General features: G+C 36.5%; 1 protein-coding gene across 1 annotated transcript in view; it reads right to left on the bottom strand.

The window, feature by feature from the left end:
- ADGB (androglobin) overlaps window positions 1–23,210 on the bottom strand; it is a 118,226-nt gene that overhangs the window by 86,855 nt on the left and 8,161 nt on the right. Inside the window, exons 2-5 of the mRNA XM_055810583.1 lie at window positions 11,702–11,852; window positions 8,376–8,468; window positions 5,417–5,488; window positions 3,984–4,172 (exon numbers count right to left, since the gene is read on the bottom strand). Of these exons, the coding sequence (XP_055666558.1) occupies window positions 3,984–4,172; window positions 5,417–5,488; window positions 8,376–8,468; window positions 11,702–11,852 (505 nt within the window). The remainder of the gene's footprint in view (window positions 1–3,983; window positions 4,173–5,416; window positions 5,489–8,375; window positions 8,469–11,701; window positions 11,853–23,210) is intronic.

The raw sequence follows: 23,210 nt of genomic DNA on the forward strand, positions 1-23,210 counted from the left end.
CATTTTTCTTAATTCAAATATATGGTGTAGGATTATTTAAAAGTAAAACTAATACACTCAGGGGTTTATTGCCTCTCAGGAGGCACATATCAAACTGCAACGTGCGTAAGTGCAGTCATTCAGAAGCTCTCCTCAGCTTTGTCTGCATTTATGTTTATTCCAAAAGACAGACAGATTTATAAACAATTTAACAGGGTGATAGAGAAAGTAAAAGAAATCTCTCCTTACTTTTTATTCACAGGAATCTTTTGTACTATAACCACTAAGTAACGGTTTCCAGCATAGAAACAGAATATGAGAAAATTTCCAAGGATCATGGAAGTGTTTGAATAATTATTTTGTATTTGTAACTTCAGAGATTTCTGAAATAACTTTGTGCTGAGGTGTTTCCAAGTGACATACTGCACGCAACTGCAAGGCTCTCTACATAGCTCCAACACAAAACACGGCCAGTTTATCCATCCAAGGCACTGACCTGCTGCTGTCCCTCTCCAGGAGCATCATCTGCTGATGTGATGCAAGTGCCTTTATTCTGAAGTTCTAAAAACACCCTGAGATGGGAAGTTTGTGCCCTCTCTTTTTGTACAGCAATACTAATTATCTCAAATAATGGTAAACTGGAGACTTGCCATGAGGACCATTAGGAAGACAAGATCTCTTCACTCTTCAACAGATTATATATATATATTCTCTTCTTCTCCTCTAGTATATTTTACTGTTTTCCTATTGTTATGCATTTAAGAGTGTTGTCCTTGAGTACACTGACCTGCAGACTTACATTCCACCTTCCAAATCCTTTCACTAACCACATCAGCATTTTTCACAGTCACAACCCTCACAAAACCTCTTTCTCCCCAAATCTGAGTTTCATTCGTATACTTATTGTTGCTCTTTCTTTTGACTGCCTCTTATTGGCTGAGAACATCTTTTCAAGAGACCTCTATTTTTAATTTTTTTTACCATGGCTTAAGACCAAAAAAACCCCTTCAGGTTGTTCTTTCCTGATTTTCCTCCTCTCCTCTTGCATTTCCTTCAATCTTTGGTGGTTCCTTTTTACTGTATGGGGTTTTTCCTGCACATATCTATTAATAACATATTGTCCCAGAAAGCAAAGTGAGCATTTTTTTTAATTACCCAATCACATTTTAAGCATATGAAGTAGTGCTGAATATGCCATTTTCCTCAAAATCTTTTAATATTTATTTGCCTTTTCTCATAATTAATTTTCTCATAATAATTCTCATAATTAATTATGCCATATTTTGGATTGAATTTATCTAAAGTAAAATTCTAGCTCTTCGTCCTTTCTGTATTTCAGTAAGAAGTTCCTCACTAGGATCATCTCCTTTCCATTTGTAACTAACTATATACAATGTCTTTGTAATCTCAATGAAGCTGGAAGAGACCCAAGTTAAACACATGACATCCTAAAGTCTAAATGATGCTGAAACTTTGAAAAAGAATCCAGGTGCCACCTTTGGGTTTTGGTCCCATGACATACATCTTTGCAGAGCAGTCATAGCTGTAGTCATGGAACTTCCCTTGCAGAAACTGGGAATTTTAGTCCTTAACAGCTGAGAAGGGAAGAATATTCAATTATTCCACTCAAGTTATGGATGGTTAGTGCTCTAACCATCACATTTTATGTAAAAAGCAGAGGTGGCAGCCATCTGATAAAAGATATGAGCTCTCTATAACTTTTCCTGCACTCTCACAGAATAATCTAGTGTTTGGTATCTGCATAAACAGATGCACCTAATACAAAGCCCTGCTTAACCTTCAGGAAATCTCTCAGAAACTCTGGATGTTTGTTTGACTAATTCAGATAGCTCCTCACTCAGTATGAGAGTCAACTTAATTATCCTTGGAAAAAACCCCACACCTATTCCCAGTGACAGTACCAGACCACTTCACCACTTAATTCATCTACTTAAATTCTGCTGCTAGAGACAGGTGGAGTGGTGATGCCTAAAGAAGGAATCTCCAGCAAGCACTCTGAATAATGTCCGTAGCTTACCTGGATCTACTGATACAAAAATATTTAATTTGAGCAGCTGAAGCCTCTTAGCCTGCTGTGTTAGACGTGGTTATGTTTGTTCAATTCACAGTGTGCCAAGAAACAGATATATCTCTTTCAGCCTTCCAGTGCTCAGGCAACATATTCATCAAACAACAGCTTGTTGGTGGTTTTCTTTTTTAACTTTGCCATTTATGTTTTTATTATCAATAACTTGTGATAGCTTGTTTTAAAATATTGCGTATCAGTACTATTAGCAGCTTAAATTTCTGGACTGCTTAATTACCTGTCTGCATTGTCTTAGCTGTTCACTTGTATTCATAGCATTGATTTTGGCTTTTTTAAAAAAAAGCTTTTACACATTCTTTTCTAGGTTTTGTTTCCTTTTTTAAAGTATAACTTTTTCTGTTTCCATGAATGGTATTTTTTTAGAAGCCCAATTGGGTACCTTTTGAGTTTTCACTAACACTTCCAACTTTATGTTTCCAACTGACTGCATCAAAAATATTTTCAAATTTGGGCAACTGAAAGTTTAATAGGTTCAATTATATGTCTTTGTGTTTTGTGATATATTCTGTTTGCATAAAACAAATGTAACCAGAATAACCCTAACAACATTGACAACTTCTAACTTTTAGGTCAAAGATTATTTATTTGTTTATTAGTATGAGGTTCAATACTGAATTAAGTGTACCCTGTTGACTGTAAAATGCATTAGGAAGTTATGGTCTGTTATCTTTAGAAGCTCCATGGGATGTTTTGGTTTTACCAGTACATCCTCAGTAAATGGTCCTCACACTGGAAGTCTTTGATCACCTTTAAATAAAACTGCATACAAATATCTCTGTAAAGTCATCCAACTAAGTTACTTAAACAATAAAAATCATTCTTAACCCTAATAGACCAGAGGTGTGGGCCAGCTGTCTGGCTCTACTGAACACTTCCATCAAAACTCTGTATTCTGTCATTCACTACACAGGAACAGAAATATTTTGAATATTATTTCAAAACCATTAATGCAGGCACACATAAAAAAATGACAAGATGAAATTAAGACTGAAATAAAAATGGGGTAAAAGTTATTGAGTGAAAATTTAATTTATACAGTTTATAGTGCAGGGCAAACTTCACAATCAGTATTCATCTCTTCCTCTCTAGCAAAAATGAAATGAAACATACCTTCCTATTTAGTTAAAGCCAACAAACACTGAGAATTCAAGTGGTAAAAGGAATTTCCATTGATGCTTAGTATTGTCACAACATTTTGAAACACAAGAGTTTAAAAAAAAAAAGAAAACCAAATCACAAACCATTGGACTATAAGAAAGCACATGGTTTAGAAATCAACCCTTTTAAAAACCCTGTAAAAACAGGATGTAAAGGACCACATGCAGGTCAAAGAAACTACAAATGGTGAAAATTAATCACGTCTTACATCAACATTATTCTAACCATTCACTATATGATACAGAATGAACCAATTATTTTCTGTCAAATGCACTGAAGTTGTGTTTGGGCTAATGAATGACATTGAAAACTACTGTTTGACACCAAAAAAAAAAAGTCACAAGTATAAGGAAAGTTATTTCAGTAGAGTTTGAACATATACAACATGCCATTATTGGATCCTCTTTCTACAATGAAATAAACAAATGAACTCAAATGTAGTATATCGCTATAGTGCCCAGAGGAAAAAAAAAAAAATCTCCTAACAATCAGCAAAATTCTACATAACCTATGAAAAAATAATATTGCTTTTTCAAGTAACAACTCTGCTTTATCAAGCTCTAAGTTGTACAAAAGTCACATGAACTGTAAAAGACCTTTTTATTAACATTCATCAATAATTTGTCAACATTTCTATTCCTATAAATCCCTATCTTTTCAGTAATAATAAATACTTACCCTGACCATTAAAATTTGCCATGCTAGCTGCATAATGTTTATGTATTGTTGGAGTACTCACCATCCAATAAAGTTTCACTACGTATTTTCCATAGCTATTGTACAGCGGCATGTGGCCTTTGGTAGCTTTACATAAGGCATAAATATGTTCCCATGGTTTCCAAAACACTGTGCGTGTTCCATTAGTTGAGGCCTTTTCATTACATATCCTCCAGACTGCATAGATTTCACTTACAATCCATCTCATGAGCTGAAAACAGAAGAAAACAGAAAACAAAAAGGTTTTTGACTTACATCTTCTAGAAAAATTAAATCTAGTTTTATTACGATGGTCAATGAATAAAAGGGATCCTGTTTTAAATGAAGGGACATAAAATTATAGCTATGGTTTCATGCAAAAATTAATTTCACTGGTACAATTTTTCTTAAAATCATCATAATATCTACAATAACACAAAACGAAGTAAAGGCATACTATAAATTATACTGTTCATCATTTAGCAAAGAAAAATAAGGGCATATGATTCCAAACTAAATTATGTTACAGGATTTGTGAACTGTCACTTGTTTAATTGCTTATTACTAGATATCTGCTCACTGTGAATATTGGCTTTAATACTTGTCATTTGTACTCAGTAAAAAACAACCCTAAATCATTAAAAGCGTTTAATAATTTAAAGAATTTAAAACAGCAGCTTTAACTAATCATGCTTTATTGCATGTATTTTTCTAACATGCAGATTTCTGACGTGTGCCATAATTTCACAAGTATTTCCAGATTGTTACAGTGATTTATATAAGCAATAATGAGAATAAACTTTTACTACAAGAAACTTGCCCCAAATTATTTAGTGGTTCTGTAGACAGTGAAATTTACATCATCTGTTTTCTGATGGCTTCCATACAATTTCTCTAGTCTGAATTTTGAATTTGCATTGAAGCACTGAATGAAATTGAAATTATGATGTAATATCATATTCAGTAAGGCACTCAGATGCCTTGATTCCACCTGCTTTGTATTTTTCCCCGATCTATAGAAATTCAGTAAACATTCAGCTCTGGAGAGAAGGAAGAGACCAGCTGGGTGACAGACATTTGCACACACATGCAGGCACACTAAGAAAATGACTTCAGAAAAGCTTGAATGAAAAACATAAACCCTTTCTAATAAAGCTTTTATTTGTTCTTATCTTTAGAGAATATTATCCCATAATAAACTTTGTAGTTCATAGACTGTATATTTAAAAAAAAAAAAAGTTCGGAAAAATCTCTTAACATCATTGGTTTACTTTCTCAAATTGTAAAAAAGGTAAACACTAATTATACAATTCTAGATGACTTCTTGTCATTTTATTCCCATCACTCATATAGGAAATTTGTGACAACTTATTTCTTCATGGTAGAAATTTGGAGTGAAATAAAAAATGGTGGAAAGAGTTAAAAAGAATTAAAGAGAACATTTTTAAAAAGGGACATTAATGTATTTCTACCTACCTCACTACAAAATATATGCTCATTTGCTGAAACAAGGTCAAATGAGGTTTCATTTTTGATAACCACAGGAATCTAGAAGAAAGTACATTATTAAGTCCATAGCTGAATTATCTGGAAAAAATTAAACGAACACTCATGTTTAAGAGCAGTGACATACAAATTTTAGACATCTGGCAAACATTTGTTATATGCAAACTAAAGGCCATCAGTTTGCAAATCTCGTAGCTGCTTTGGTATCTCTTAATAAAAACGTCTTAAAAAGTAGATGTTCAGAATTTTTTAAAAAAAATCATTATTGTTACCAGATGTGGAGTATAAAATTAAATAATGACGTAAGTAAATTCAGATTCCCACAATTTATTCATGATATTTGCAGTTCTGCATTTAAATCATGATCATAACACTCTCATACTTTAAGACTTCCTTGGCCCCCCACCAAGATTCAACAGGATTTGTTTCCTCATGGTCAGTTAGATATTGGTATTGTCAGTACGAACACTAACTTTATCAAGCCTTTGACTGTATTACCGAATTTTGATGACTATTGCTTGTTTATACAGTCCATTTTATTTTTGGAAGCAGTGTAGAAATAACATACTAGGACTGTAGTTTATTGAACTAAATATATATGTGTCTCTCAGCACGTATTGGTGATCATTGAATCATAGAATCATTTAGGCTGGAAAAGACCTTTATGATCATTGAGTCCAACCGCTAACCTAGCCCTGACAAGTCCACCACTACCATGTCCCTGTGTGCCACATCTACACATCTTTTAAATGTCTCCAGGGATGGTGACCCAAACACTTCCCTGGGCAGCCTGTTCCAGTGCGTGGCCATTTCAGTGCTTCATTTCAGTGAAGAAATTTTTCCCAATATCCAATCTAAACCTCCCCTGGCGCTACTTGAGGCCATTTCCTCTTGTCCTATCGCCTGTTACTTGGAGAAGAGACTGACCCCCACCTCACTGCAACCTCCTTTCAAGTCGTTGTAGAGGGTGACAAGGTCCCCCCTGAGCCTCCTCTTGTCCAGGCTAAACACCCCCAGTTCCCTCAGCCGCTCCCCATCAGACTTGTGCTCCAGACCCTTCCCCAGCTCCGTTGCCCGTCTCTGGACACGCTCCAGCACCTCAGTGTCTGCCTTGCAGTGAGGGGCCCCAACCTGAACACAGGGTTCCAGGTGCGGCCTCACCAGTACAGGTGCGGCCGGGTACAGGGGGGAGATATTTATTGTGGTGAGCAAAGAATCATGGCTTGATTCTTTCCTTAGCACACTAAATAGGCTCGTTGACACTTTCTTTTATAGTTGCTAACAGATTAGGTAGTAACATGTATCATCTTAACAGCCTTTCATCACTTGTGATTTACATTAATTTTTAACAACGTACAAAATTTCTACTAATCATAGCTTCTTGATTCAAAATACATTGGACCAAAACAAGCATCAAAGTTTTAATCAGGTCTACAAGAATACAAATGCTTTCTTCATGGTGCTCTGAGGATAGATTTTGAAAGCTCTTTTTAATACAGATACATGCTTCCATGGCTTTCTGGGCTGCCAGCACTCTTGCCCTCATCCTTCAGATACCTCTATTCAGTTTATGCATTTTGGCAGCGTTTCTCATCCAATCTTTTGGTCTTGTCAATTACTCCCCCTGACCTCCCCCTCTCCTTCCTCCATTAAACATTAAATTTGGACCTGCTTAGTGTCTAGTTAATAAAAAATGGAACTGACAAGCTGACAAAAGGAAAACTGACAAGTCTAAAGAAGTTGGAAGGGTGGTCAAAGTGTTTTAAAATTTCAGCATTTCATCTGAAGCAAAAATTACTTTAACACTTAGACTAGCAACAGCACTGGAGAACACTAACCTTTGAAATGGTAGGCTGTTGTTTTTTTTTTTTTTTTTCTTTGCAATGAATTTTAAAAATAAACTGAACAAGAGCTTTGCATGATTTTAAAATGTTATGGTTACCTTCCAGACAAGTACTGTCAAAAATGTGGACACGTTGTGTATGCAGACTGGAGAAATACAACAGTTGAAGTGAGAAAAAGTGCTATATTTCTGGTAAAGCTAATTCATGGTTTCAGGACAGATATTTACTTCAGATACCTGCTCGAGGGAAGCTATAGTTGGAACAAATAAAACTTGTTTAGCCACGACACTGATTTTTAAATGAGAAAACTAGAAGACAAAGAAGAACAGAAAGGCATCTCTCTGTCCAGGTGTCTTCCAAATGAATGCAGAGCTAAAAAGCAGAGCATACTTGGGAAGATACACTACCATGATGCTTTGCACCAGGAGGTGCTGGTCCATGGCAGCTCCCAGTAAGAAAGACACTCAGACTCCATAGAGTATCATTTAAAATGCTAGGGATGAGTACAGATAACCTTGTGTCTTTTTAGCCACTGGGAAACCCAAGCTGTGCAGCATCAAACAGGCCTCTGATCCATGCTCAGTGTTCTGTGCAGATCCCATCTGCAGAGAGGGTTACCCCATTTTGTTATTGTGCTGTGATAGGATTTGAACTATTAGAGGATATTCTTACAAGAAAACAACTCTGTTTGTCATTTCTACTGTACATCAGAAGGGATGCTCACATAAGAACTTGCTGCTGCATTTAGACAAAGGCAAGGAGATGCAGGTGGTATAACTGCGGTAACAAGTGGGAGCTGCCTGCAGGCACCTCCCTAATGATGAGCTGCCCGAGTTTATCCAGCGACCAGGGATTATGCCCAGCTCAGCACCACAAAGACCTCAAGGCCAAGTTGTGTGTGCTGCATAGGTTAACTGTTACATGGATCAGGGACTCCTCGGTGTGAAACAGTCTCCCGGACAGGATGAATATGCATGGTCAAGTGGGTTTTACCTGTTGAACTAACTTTCTCTGCTAATTTTCCTCTACTTGTGACATAGCTAGGCAAATAACATTTTTTCATTATGACCTTGCTTGTTTCTTACCTTATTTATTAAAAATTCATGTGGGCGTTTCCATGAATGCACTTTCAAAGATGCTGGTAATATTATTTTCCCTTCAGGATCCTCAAAAACATGCTATGTAAAACAGGCATGAACAAAAACGAAACATTTTTTATTAAGTACAGTACTGTATCTTCCACAAGATTTAATATATTGTTCACACAATAAATCACTGAAGAGGAAAACCAGCATAAAAAGGAACTAATAGTATCTATAACCGGACTAAGAGTGCAAAAACCCAAATCAAGATTCAGCATGAAAGCTGCTTATATTGCTCTGAGAAGTCTATGTGGCCTGCACTGTCTAAATAGGTCTATATGAGATTTTTTTTTTTCTTTTCCACCTTTCAAAAAAACCTCCCAAAAAACTGTTCAAGCTTTTAAGTCAGGCACTCTTCTACCAATTTGTTTCTAGGTACTTTCTCTAACTCACTAATTTCTGAAGCTTTTTAAATTGAATACTGAAAGTATTTAAAGCGATATTTAGACACAAACAAAGCGGGTTCCATGCATTTAAAACTGCCATAGAAACCAAACAGAGCTATAATTGTACAGCATCATAAATTAGCCCATTAAAGAGAGCATCCTACAATTTTCAAACTTTCACTTCCCAAGTGATATTTATCCTCCACGTGAACAAAAGGCGCCAGGATATATGATACCTGTTTACTTAATAGCACCATGTAGGATGAAGAGATGCCTCTGATACTGCTCGTGCTGACTGACAAACTAATGAGTAACACAGTTAATGCCTTTTATTTGTGCCTGGAACCTTACATAGCTTTTAGACGTATTATAATCTCTGTGTGTTTCACTGCCCACGTTGTACTCTGTTTATCTTCCACAGACCAGACAAGGGAAAGTGTTTCTGGGAAGGAAAAACTATGAGACTTGAGTATTTACTGATTAAAGGAAGACAAAATAAGCATAAAAACCAAACAGAAACCAGACTCCAAAACAGTCTATTCCCTGCAATTTTTTTCTTATTTATTTCATTGTGTACGTTCCTTCCACATATCTGTTGCAGCACTCTCCAAACTATCAAGCTGCAACAAGGTCTTTTACCATCTCATACCAGCATACTCCTCATGCCTGTCCCTCTGCTGCCTTTTCCTCACCTCATCCAGGGCACACTCTCTCCTCCTTCCTCAGCTGCTCCCTCTTCATTGCCTCTCAACCACTTAACCTAACCAGCCACAGCTGCACCTTATCCACATCGGCCAGCCCACCGCCCCTGAAGCCAGCCCACAGTTTTATATTATCAATGCTAATTAACCCAGCTTCATTCCACTACAGTATCAATCTGCAAAAATTTCAAGTTCCTGAAAGAAAAAAGAGAAGTTGCGGAGAAAAAAAGAACCTTTTAGGAATACTTATTTTTCCTGAAATCTTAAAGGAAATCTTGTGAGCCTGGACCATACAGAACTGTATTAACAGTGTTTATATTCTACTTTCAGAGACATCCAACCCTCACTATGTAGTGTAACAGTGAAGTTTAGCATTGAAATGCTAGATAAACCAGAAAAAGGAGGCAGGTGAGAATGATGGAACACTACACAAAGAAACACTTAAAAAAAACAAACCTGGGAGATACACTTTTTTTTTTTTAGCTTACAAGTGCAAAAAATACTTTGAAGAAGGATTTTGTAGGTTCAGCTAAAGTTGGCTGACAAAATCAGGTTTAACTGAACTTTCATTTTGGGTGGCTATACGAGACAACTGCCAGGTCTCAGGAGTTCATGCTCTAAGGACAGGAGCCTCAACCTTAAGTTCTACAGGAAAGACAAGCAAGAAAAAGTCACAAGAGGAAATACACAAGGTCAAATGCCCAATCTCAGCAGCACACTGCGCTGCTCTAAGACAGGCTGTTGTGTAGAGGTGCTTGGTAAAAGAGCTTTACTCCTACAGGGAAAGAGATCACTTCTGATTTATTCCTTTTCCCACACAAGAAAATAGGATTGTATACAAGTTGAGTTCTATGTGTACTCAAACATAATGGATGCCATCACTAATTCTGTTTCTAACTGAAATACCCTATACGGTGTTCACTTCTGGCTAGCTGCTTGGATCAAAGGAGGCTACATTAGAAAATTCTTTAGATCTGTAAATTCATCTGCTGTGACCAACATATTTAACAACTCCTTTAAACATGTTGAAAGAGCAAAGTTTCATATAATCTGTGGCTGAAGAACTGAATAGTCTAGTAAACACCTCAGACTGCCTCAAGCTAAAAAAGAAGAAAGATTTTCAGTTACAAGTATTTTAAAATTTTATGTATTATAATACTGTCTGGCAGACCTAACAGATCAGTGCTAGATAAATGTTTAGAGTACACCCCAAGGACACCAAATGTGGTAATGGAACAAAAGAAAGACACAAAGGAAAATTATTTACCTGTCAAGTTAATGGCAGCATTCAGTATAGAACCTATACCTTCTCTCAAAAAGAGTACTTTGGCCCCAGAGGAGTACAAGATATTTAAGCTTGCAATAAAAAAAATGTAAAAAATCTACGAACACATATGCTAACATATACTTAGCACACATATACAGAACAAATATATGAACAATGCATAATTTGCACATAAAATAGATGATTAAGCACGGTATTAAATGGATTTTAAATATCACTTGAAAATGCTAAGTTTAAGAAATCTACTATAATCCTGCATAAAACACACACACATTCTGTAATGATAACCAGTTTGGAGGAGCAAAAATTCACATAAGACTCAGAAGTCATCCTGGAGTTGGAAAGACCAAGGAATTTTTCTGCATCTGGTATGTAATTACATTCTGCAAACTAAGGATATCCCATGCCATCAAATCTGTCTTTGCACGCTAGAACTGTAGACAGTGCTTCACATGTCTAGAAACCAAGGTGTGCAAAAGACTTCAGCATCTGTTTTTCCCATAATAAAAGTGGGTGCATTTACCCTTTTGAGTCCACAGGAAGTGCGGTGCCCAGAGAATGGATTGCTCTAACATACCGCAACAGTTCAGCTGTTTCCACATACCCAGTTTTAATTATGTTATGAAACAGATATTGGGGTTGCATTTTTTTTAACCATTAATGTGCACACATTAATGCATACAAATATGTTACCAGTTCATTTAAAAAGCAACAAATAAACAAGGTACAATACTTATAGTTTGTTGTTGTAGTTTAGTAGGGAACTATTTCAGTAAGTTTAAAATATATTTAATGTATTTATCAATAAAAAATTATTCTGAAGTTGTGACAAATACTCTATTAAATACAGGTACGAAAAACAAAGTGGAAATAATATATGTGTGTCACACAACTTACTGAAATTGGACTTTTTCCAGTTTTTTCTTTCTCTTTTCCAACCTTTCCAGTATCCCATTTTTCTGCATTGATATCTGCTTCATTCCATTCTGGCCAAATAGGAAATCTCCACTTTTTGTTGGAAGCACCTACATGGGAAGACATAGCTGCCCTGGGAAACAGAGGCATGAATAAAAATGAGTAGTACATTAGGCAAGGGTAGGTAGTAGGAAGATTTTTTTATCTCATAACATATTCCTCTTTTAATGTACTATAATAAAAATTTTAGTGTTAGTAACTACAATAACATTTTGTCACTAAAATAAGCATGCCTATAGAAGTGCTGGATGGTGTTATTAGGTATAAACCAATAAAATATTTAAATGCATTTATATTAGGAGTCCTGCTGAAATAAATGGGACAGCTGAAGAACAAAAGCAGAATCTAAGGACAATTTCCTCCCTCTTCATTTTCCCCTGCTTTAAGCCACATGATTCTCCTTCCTCTCCTGTGCCAGTAACTCACCCATCTGAAGGCTTTCATCTTTTTTTTTTCTCCCCCTCACCCCCCCCCTTCCCTTTTCCCTGACTTATTTTCTTTAGCCAACTAAAAGGAGCTTGCCATGGATAAAAGATATATTTGGGCAAATGACTCCCACTTCTAGGCATCTGTGAGCTGTTAGACCAGCCAGTTCTGTCTCCAGGTAGTTTCATTCTCAGGACCTCTTGTGCTACCAGCACTCTCCCAACCCTCTTGGGATTCACAGCTCTGGTAAGAAGTTGCTGAGGCTGCAGGGATTTTCACAGGACTAAACCACAACATGTTCATAGTTACCAACTATCACTAGCAGTATCTGTGTACATCATTTTCCCAGTGCATAGAAAGGGCTGGAAAACTGAATTAGCTACAATGAGAATACAGCAGCTCCTTCCTCCTTAACTACCAGACGTGGAAGCAGATGAAGTATGTGCAGGTCACATCTTAATGATATTCTCCCAAACCCACTAGCAATAAACTGTAGATGATGTCCACTCAAAAGAACAAAGGGAAGCAGCTGAAGGGACCTGAGAAGCAACATGGCAACAGAAACTGAGCAAAAGGGTTTAAATAAATCTTATTGCCAAGCAAAGACACAGACTTCAACTAGTCCATAAAAAGGCCTAGGGTCAGAATTCCCTCTGATTCACACTCAGCAGTGTCCTACAGCAGAAGAACAGTAGAGACAGACTTTTTTACTACTGCAGCCTTAACAATACACTTACATGTACTTACAAGATACTTCTATTACATTATGTACATCAGCTATAAAAAGCTAAAGATACTGAAATTTTCTCTTTCCTTTCCTTATACAACACCATGGTTTGTTGTGTGGGTTTTTTGTTGGTTTTTTCTTTTTCTTTTTAAATGAGAAATAGCAGGATTATTACAAATATGTCCAGGAGATCAGGAAGATACCAGTATCTTGGGCTATAGCTGGAGACCTATTTTTACAAACTGATGCCAGTACATAATTATTTTAAAAATTAAAGCTTAATTTCTTTAGAAACTGATGTCTTCAGGAGATTTAAAAGGGAAAGCTTCCAGGTTTTTTTTATATTTAAGAACAGGGTTTTTTAACTTCTGGCCATATATTGCATATGATATCATGTTGATATTTATACCAATATATATCAGTGATATCATATAAAGCCATACTCACATTTTAGATACTAGAATTATAGCTTTCTCTTGAGATTTTGGTGACTGCACAGAAAAAAAGTGAGCCCTGATTATGATTTACAGCATCACTCAGATTGCAAAAAGCATTTGACACTTCAGATAAAATGGTCAGTGTCATAATTCACACATGTTCTTTTTCAGTTGCTGTACACAATATCCATTCATTGTTCCTATACAGGTGCAACACTAACTATGACTGCATTCTAAAGACAAACACAGACTACATAAATGAGTAGTCTGGCTAGGGGAAAATGGTGTGTAGCAAGTGACACTTGAAAATACTGCTAAGCCCTGTCTCCCAAAAGGTGGGAGCAGAGGGGCAAGTCACTTGGGGGAACAGAGACATTGCTCAAGTGTAGAGCAATGAAATTACACAAGCAAAAGCTCAGCTGGAGTCGAAATAATAAAGGATATTAGGGGCAAGGAAAAAAGGTTCTATAAGTACACTGGCAGGAAAAAGAGAACTAGGTAAGGAAAATGCATGTCTGCTGCTTAACGGGGCAGGGAACCTAGCCACAAAGGACATAGGAAAGGCCAAGGTACTCAATGCCTTTTTGTGTCTTAGAATTTGTTGGCAAATTTGGCTCTCAAGCCTCCCAGTCCATGAGGCTACTAACAAGAGTCTGTGGAAATGAAGCATCGTCTGCACTACAGGAAGGCAGCTAGGAGGCACTTAAGCCAGCTAGACACACACAGCTCCACGAGTCTAGTTGAGATGTGAGCAAAGGTACAGAGGGAGCTGACTGGAGTCACTTCAAGGCTCCTGTCAATCATACTTAAAAGACCATGGCTAATCAGGCAGTTTAAGATGACTGTGAAAAGGCAAACACCACATTCATCTCAAAAAATGGTAAGGAGGATGTGTGGAACTACAGTGTTTGGAGATACTTTAAACCGTAATGGACAAGGACCTAAGCAACCTGATATAAGCTGGCCCTGCTTTGAGCAGAGCGTGGGACTAGATGGTTTCCAGAGGCATCTTTCAAACAACATTGTTCTGTGATTCCGTAACACTTTGTTGTTAACAATAATAAGGACAAAGACTTGGGTAAAAATAAAGATTTCTCACTGTTTAGACAATAAGTATATTCATCCACACTACCAGTAACTCTTGTTGGAAGACAGCTGTGAAAATTCAATACCATCTGTGCCTTCTGCTGTCCAAATAAAAACCACAGCTTCTACCACTCTAGCTGGAAGGAAGATGTATTCTCTGGAGTGGTACTTTGCTTTTCCATCTTTGTCACCTCAGTCATCTGTAAATGGCCTCCAGCCCCTCTCCATTATGTTTGATCTTTCATTAATCATATCATTTTTTTCCCAGCATTTTCTTAAATCAGTGATACTTCATTCTACATTCAATAATACTTAACAAGCAGTAGAAAATCCTAAAGTGTTTATCAGTTTCTTTGAATTACTAGGAATGTCTATATTAGTTCTGGTTATTTCAAAGATTCTACTCTATCTGAATCAACTGCATGCATGAAGAACAAAAACCAGAATGCTAGTTGTACCAACAGCTTCGACGGTTGTGATATTTTGAAAATTTGCCCCTTTCAACATTGATTTAAATACAACTCCTGGTAGCTTCTTACATGTACCTATGAGCAAAAAATGAGCAGTTAAAATTTTTACTTTTTCTACTTTTCTCTTGTTTCAGATGAAATATGAATGATTTATGTAGCAATTTTAAATATTCAAGGACTACGTATAATTTTTTGTATCTTTTTCATCCCTCTAAGTCTGCATTTGCTTTTTAAATATTTATAGAGAAGCATGGAAGTTTCACACAGTAATAACAATAATAATGATGATAATAATAATAATAGTAATAGTAATAAAAATAATTATAAAGATGTTCTGAAGCTGTTCCCAAAGAAAGTTAAATAATAATTGCAATGATTGCTGTAAGATTTCTGACTGCTTTGGGAAAATAACGGAATAAAAAAAGAGGATAAAAAGCAATGATGAGATATGGAAAGACTTGCCTAGCTTACTATCACACTACAACAGAAAATAACTTTCCAATATACTTTGACATAATAGAATACCCTCAACACTAACAAGGTGGAAGACATGGAAACAGTATGACTGAAATGTCCAAACTAAGTGAGGGAAGCCCAGTGCTCCTGCTTCTCAAAAAAGATGATTCAATAATATTTTGGAAAAATTAATCAAGAACTGCAATTTAATGGGACTCCAAATATAAATGAATAAGTGAAAAAAGCTGAATATATTAAAATACTATATTTGAATAAGGCTATTAAGAAGTTCCTTTATTAGAGGAATTGAATAATATAATTCATTGAGAATCCTTTGAAACTAACAGTCACAAGGACAATGCAAACCATTACTGGTATTTTATGCTTAAACTGGATGGCTTCATCATGCAACTGTACTTTGAACACCAACCTACTGGCAGACTTCTTTTTAATCCTGTGCTAAACCCTAAAGGAAAAAAAAGGAAGAATAAATTGCCAAATGAGGGAAACATGAAGTTGGCACTAATTCACCTCTGATTCTCTAAGCAGCTTCTCCAAAAATACTGGTATAATTGATACAGAGCCAACAGGGAAATAGGGAATGGCAGCATAGACAAACACAACAGGAAAAAAAAATTGCAGACAGATTGCACCCTAAGTTTTTCAGAGACTTCAGATTTTATAGGGAGATGGGAAACAGGCCCTCAAGGCACTGAAGTGTGCTTTCTTAAGTTAAACATAGTCTTTTGGTCTGTAGACATAGACACTTTAGTTGCTCATCCACTCTGTAAGCACGATATTGTCAACATGGTCGATGGAGTCTAGGGAGCAAATATTTTCATCCTGAAGCAGTTAAATCTACCAGTAAACTATCTTTGACCATTCCTCACAGAGGGTACCCGGCAAAACTGAAGGAGTTTTCCCAAGAGAATGACTCTGGAGCTTTATGCAGAAATCTGATTGGAGCCTTGACAAGATAAAAGTGCTTCAGCTTTTCCTGTCTTCATGACTGTACTTTGGAAGTTAGGAAAAAAAATCCCCAGGGATTGCACCACATCAACAACTTCTTCAGGGTTTCTGGGTAGTTATTTGCATATGGATATATTCAATCTTTTTTTTATTCTTTTTGTGATCCTTGTTATTCTTTATGACATAGGTTGCAGAGATATTTTTTGCACCTAAATCTTTTTTCTACTTTCATAAGGTTTCATTTGGTTATTTCTAATAAACCTATTTACATTTCAAAGTTTAAGATCTACTTTATATTATCATCCTGAGAAATCAAAATAGATGTTTTGATGGACTTGGGATACAGTATTGGGATCTTTGCCTGAGGACTGAGACGCAAAACTGAAAGCTAAGTTTTTATTGATTTAGTGAATTGCTACTCAGCAGCTGAGCTACAGTTCATGTCCATGCATCTGTTCTTAGCCAACTTTAACTAGGGAGTAAAATATGCATTTGCTTAAAGCACATTTTGGAGAATCAAAAGACAGCATTGATATCTGTAACAGAAACTGTTTAAACAAAACAGTCATTTTATTTGCAGTATGATACATTTAAGTGATAGGGTATGATTAGGTATTTCTAGGCTAGCTTTTCTGTAGATGCAATGATTGTGAGTTTGGTCTTCATTTGATTCACTCAGTTAAGAATTTGTTTACCTCCACAGCAGGGCATTTGCTGCTAAATAACGGCCAACAGGTCATCACTTCATCCCATCTTAGTGCTCCCTGTACATTGTTTAAATGGTCACAAACATTACCCCTAGTATGTTTTAAAGATGAAAAAATAAATTGTAGGTTTAATCATAACAATACCCCAACAACAGACAAAATCCATTTGATGCTCATCATTTTCACCTTATTGCCAGAAAAGCATTGTCAACCTTTTATTTTTTACCAAATACAACCTATTCGTTCCATGAAATGTCTGCAACCATTACACTGTAAAGCTGATTTTCATCCAAACCCCAGAAATACAGTATTAACATATATCTGATGTCACACTGACTACAGTTCTTGGGACGGCCAATAATTAATGGAAATGATTCAGTAACAGGACATGATATTTAGATAACTAGTATTCACGTCAATGAATGAGGCTCAGAGATGAAACTTTTATCCTTCTTTCCTCCTTTGACTCCTCTGGATGCTCTGAACTCCTCTATATGTACAGAAGCAAAAGCAATGTGAAGGAAGAGATAGGAATCTCACACCTCATATTGCTCAATAGATACCAACGTTGGATCACAGGGAAATGAGAATTTTGGTCTCTTTCCATTTAGCAGAAAGCAGTAAAGAAAAATGTGTCCCTTCCCTTAGATTGTTTGAGCAGTCAGAAGAAAGAACTTCTGGCCCAAGGAAAGGCCTTTTCATATTAGGAAAAAAGAAGGCAGAGAAACAAACAGATGGCTCAACTTCAGTCGCGCCCTGTGGGGAAGCTACTTAATTTTTTCCCTAATCTCTTCAAAACTCAAAGACAAAAGGCGCTTTTAAACACCTTATTTATGGCAGAAAGTTTTTTTAAGCTCTAATCACTGAAACATTTTTTTATAAGTAGCATCTGAGTATCTTAGAAACCCATAACAAAAGCCATAGCAACACTCAAGCTCATAAGAATCTGGAAAGGATATCAGAATGTTTGACCAAGTATCAGTAATTTTGTGGCAAAATTATTTGCTCTTTTTCTTCATACCTAGTGCCACTCTTCAGAAGAGGAATGAACACAATGAGTCATGATCAAATGATCTCATAAGCAGCTATGTCAATACAGTCTTCTCTTATTAGTATAGTCAGCAGCAATTAAAGAATAAAATCTATATATGTATGTGTTGTTTACAGTAATTTACCACTATTCTTACCTTGGACACTGGGGCCAAAACTTAAAGGACTCTGCAAAAGAAAAGTACATTAGTCTAAATGCTCAGAGCTGTCATGCCTGTGGAGAGACTCAAGCCATGGATGCAGTTCAGGTATGATGAGCAGAGCAAATAATTGTAAAGGATCGAAGTTGCAGTGATAGTTGCTTGCAAAGCCTATGACAACAGGTTTTGTCGTCATTTAGCTTTTGTGTACTGGACTAGGATTTCTTCCTCAAAAAACAGAGTGCTTTCCACGTGAAGCAAGATCAAACTATGGAAAACTGAAGTGATGATAGAAAGGATTAATACCAACTGATTATTCTTTATAGGTATCTTCTTTTTGAAGGAGTCTGTAAACTGGATCACTACTTTCAAGTGTAATAGTCTCATTTCTAAACATAGGTGATATCCTTGTAGGTGTCAGGTAAACTACTAATAGACTTCCGTAACTTGCCAAGAATGAGCCTATTTCAAATGCAGAAACATTTGCTAAGGGAGAATGGTCACCTAGACTCACGTTTAGCCTTGCTAGCTAGAAGCCCACATACTTTATTTTTATTTGCCTGTGTATTAATGGGTGGTGAGATGTCCCTTCCTGGTTTGCTTTTCAGGTTATAGAAGGGGGAGAAAAAAGCTACATGCAAAAATCCCTTGCTCAAATTATACACAGTGGTGTTTCCTGGACATTATTTCAAAGAAAAGTTGATGGAAAGCAGTGGCCTAGAAACATTGTGGGTTTCAAATTTATTATTATTTTTTTTTAGTTTGTTCTCTTAATTTTCAGCCTGATTCCATTTGTTTCCTTATAAACAATGTCTGAGTTTTGGTCTTTTATAATTTTAAAATTCCAGCTATATTTGAGTATCTTTTTTTTAAAAGTCTGGGTCAGTTCTCATGAGTATAATTCAGACTTTTGCTACTTTGATCCATTTATACCAGCTATAACTTCTTCCTATATAAAAATCTGAACTGACAAAAAAGTCAGAAATTGAATATAAAAAGCAGAATAGAGTACTAGACTGGTGTCATGTGTTAGAGAAAAAATAGAAGATGCATTCAAAAACTGAATACAAATAGAGTGATAAGGCAATGGAATATTTCATATCGATCACGATAGATTTGTTTTACCTTGTGTGACTAAATCTTAGCAAAGCTAAAACAAGAATACATCTTTTCATGTATTTTTGTAAGAGTTAATGTGAAATCCAACCTTCAAGCTCATAGCAAGCTCATGCACAGTGTTAGAATTTTGGACTCATTTGACCTTCTATTTTTGCATTCTAGGAAAAAGAATAGCTTTTATTGCACAAACTGTCAATAGTAAAGAGCTCAAAGACAGAAGCAACATCAGGTGAAGTTACAGATTTCAGAAATAATATCATAGACACTACTGCTTTCAACAGCAGCACAAGGCTCTGTGGCCCATGAGAGGAATGCCAGGAAGAGCCAGCTATAGCAAAAAATCTCTGCTCCTGATTCTATGGAGCCAAAGGTCTGCTGTCAAAGAGTTTTTAATATGGAATGGAGAAAAAAACCCTAATTTACATATTTGAAAAGTAGTAATAGAAGGTACCAGATGGCCTGGAGGTCATTCAATTGCCAGCCTTCCATGTTCTGCCACACTGGAGGTCATTTAGACTTTCAGAAGGCACCCTTGGGGAAAAAAAATATATTTTTTTTGTTTTAAATTTACATTCCCGAGAGTGGAACACTGAAGGTTAATTCCACAAGATGCCTCCCAAAAACCTTATAATATCAAGCTCTTAAATGAGCACTTTTAATTTATACAAACAAAAACAGTTTACAGAGGAGGGCTTTATATCCAGTTTTACAGGTGGAGATATGACATACCAGTACCTAGCTAGAATCATAGCAAGGGCCTGGAAAGAGAAGTGCCTTTTCTGGTGATTTTCAGGCGCCAATCTCAGCTAACAGAAGTGATCTCTGACTGATTCTTTCAAGGCAGTTGACTCTGGGTTGTGCTCCAGGTGGGACTGTTGTCAGCCAGCCCAAACGTTATAGTTACCTGGTTTCAAAAGGTGGAGGAAACAGGCCAAGTGAATAGAGTGCAGACTGCCATAGGCACCAGCAGGTCCCAGCAGCATCTTGCAGTCTTTCAACAAGTCACAGATTTGAGTGCAAGTAACATCTACATCCAATATGAAGACCACATTTCTGTTTGATCAATGCACTGTCCTTCCAACCAGCAGCAAATGACTACGCGTATATAGTTCTCAGTCAATGATAAACTCTTCAAGATCAGGAGCTGTCTGTCATCATGAAAGATAACTAAGATCTCTGTTCAAGTAAGGTCAAGGAAGAAAGTAAAACACCAGGTCACATTAGAAGCAGGATGTCCAATACAAGAAATGAGTACAATGCCATCCAGTATAATCAATTTTAAGTCCTTTGTATCAAATAGTGTGTTTGGTTCAGTTGCCCTAGCAATGTGAAAATAACTGGAAATTCAGTGACAGGCAACAGTTCAGAGCATGGAGGAATAACAAAAGTGTAAATGTACAAACTTCTGAGTAGTACAGGTAAGAGTGTATTTACTTGTTCTCACAAAAGAAAAAAAATAATGCATCTAACATTAAATACAGCACATTTAAAATTGATAAAAGGAAACACCTGACTCCTCAGCATATAATTAGCCAGCTGAACTCTTTTACATCATGTGCAACTCAGGTGAGAACAATGATCTATAGCTTCTGGAACAGCCTATTTCAAGCAGCACATACCTCTGTCAAACTCGGGACAAGAAAAAGAAGGAACATGCCGTTTTGGGGATCTTAGTTCTGCTCCTCCGAGCTCTGTGTGAAAAACCATTAACAGTATAGGTTACAGAGCATCCACTTGTTATGGTTGTCCTCCATGGCAGGAAGCTGAGGATCTCTTTCCAAATCCTTCTTTACTGTACCTAATTCAAAGAGGGAGTCTGAAGCCATGTTTCCACATATAATTGTACAGCTCCTTAGAAATTACAGAACTTTTTTGAGCTTATTTCTCCCAATATTGCCTGCTAAAAAGACTGAGTTGGCCTTAGATGTGTGATGGGAAGATTGCAGCACCTCTTTCCACACTAGGGTTTCATCCTCAAGTAACTTTTAAGAACAAAGCTTGTGCTTTGCTCCTTTCTTCAGCATTTCTTCCTTGTTGGCTTCTGTATGGCACCTGGGTAATTAACTAAGAACTAAAAATCTCTGCATGGCAGAGCACATTAGTACTTCTGTGGATTTAGGTCAACCCATTTACAAAACACTTAGCGTGCGTTGATAAGAAAACCAGGAAATCCCATTTCTTCAGCAGTGGTACAGACAGCGCACACAAGAAGCTGAAGACCATTCTGCTTAAGTGAATGAATAATCCATGGAAAACAGAGTCTTTAACATGGTATTTTAAGAATGCTCTCCAGTTTCAATGCACAATTACTATTTTCTTCTTTTGATAGCACTTTTTCTGCTATATAGTTCTGCTGAAAACTGCTTTTCTCTATTACGCTGTTCGTTGTAATAGAAGTTAGACTTGTATTGCACCTTCTCCAGCCAATGGCTCATGGAGAGTGTTTGCCTGCAAGATCCTCTGACACTGATTTGAGTTCCATGGAAACAAAACCTAAAACTAAGACCAATAGAGAGCACAGCATTTAGTGTGATATTGCCACTGGTACATTACTTAATGTTTTCATGCCCATGAGTCCATGAAGTTTGAAATCTACAGATCAGGGTAGGCTGAGCTCTCAGGGGTTCATTGTTTTAATTAGAATTAATTAGGAATACGAACTTCAATACATAATTTCCTAATTAAAATCTAAACTACTTAATAAAAAATTCAACTTACTAGTTGGCTTATATGCTATTTTAATACGTTTATCATATTTACTTTGATAAGAACCCACTGTCTCACCACAAAGCATGAAACTAAACAAAAGTTAAAGGCAGAACAAATGGAAAAATATGAAAGTACTAGCAAATTAACTATGTAGATTAAAGTGGTACTGCGTTTACACACTGAAACCTTTGAATGAATGAAGCTCAGGTGCTGAAATCAAGATCTTCATCCTCCTGGCCAGAAAATGCTAATACTGAAAATTCTAGGTGTGCTTAACTTTATTTTTGAGACAAACAAAAACACTGGCCTTGGAAATATGTACAAAACAAATGGACAATAAAAGACACTAAATGTAAAGCCTATATTTTATGCTCAGGAAGGACAATGCAAACTCTTCAGTAATGCCTAGTTTTTCTTGAGATTACAACTTAGCTATTAGTCAATAGTACAGTAAAAGAGTTTGCAGATGCACATTGATGCAATAAATAACTTCTGAAGAACCATCACGAACCAAAGAATGTCACCCAAATTGAACCTAAGATCATAACACATTTATCCACGATCATTAGTATGCCTGGGGAAAGCATGCACATGCATAATGGCATCTTTGCTCAGTATTTCAGATGGTTAAATTTTAAGCTACATAGATACTTCTTCCTTCAATTCTGCAGCTGAATGTCCTGGAATCTTGGGGCATTACAGGTTTATGTTGCTTCTGAATTACCTGAGAGAACAGGAAATGCCTTGTCATATTGGTAATGCAAACAGCCAATAAACCCTTCCAAAAGACTTTGGACAGCCATTCATAACAAAAGAATTTTGTTTATCTTTGGAGTGATTGCAATTAACAGCCTGCTAAATAAGACCATGATCTCAAAACGCCTGTTCCTCAGGATTATCAGGACAGTAGCTACAAACTGGAAATGAACAACTGCTGTAACTCCAGCTATAACACAGCTCGCTCCCAGACTCTTGTGGAGCCTTAACTGGCTTTGGTGATGATTTGGTATGATTAGGAAGGATCTGAACTGAGATATCTGAGACACAAGACCCTCCCAAGTTACCCAAAAGTAGCTTTGCAGTACAGATATATAATCTTGTAATACATTATCAGTTACAATTGTAAAGAAGGTTA

The sequence above is a fragment of the Falco peregrinus genome, chromosome 7 (genome assembly GCF_023634155.1).
Source record: "Falco peregrinus isolate bFalPer1 chromosome 7, bFalPer1.pri, whole genome shotgun sequence".
Taxonomy (NCBI): Eukaryota; Metazoa; Chordata; class Aves; order Falconiformes; family Falconidae; genus Falco; species Falco peregrinus.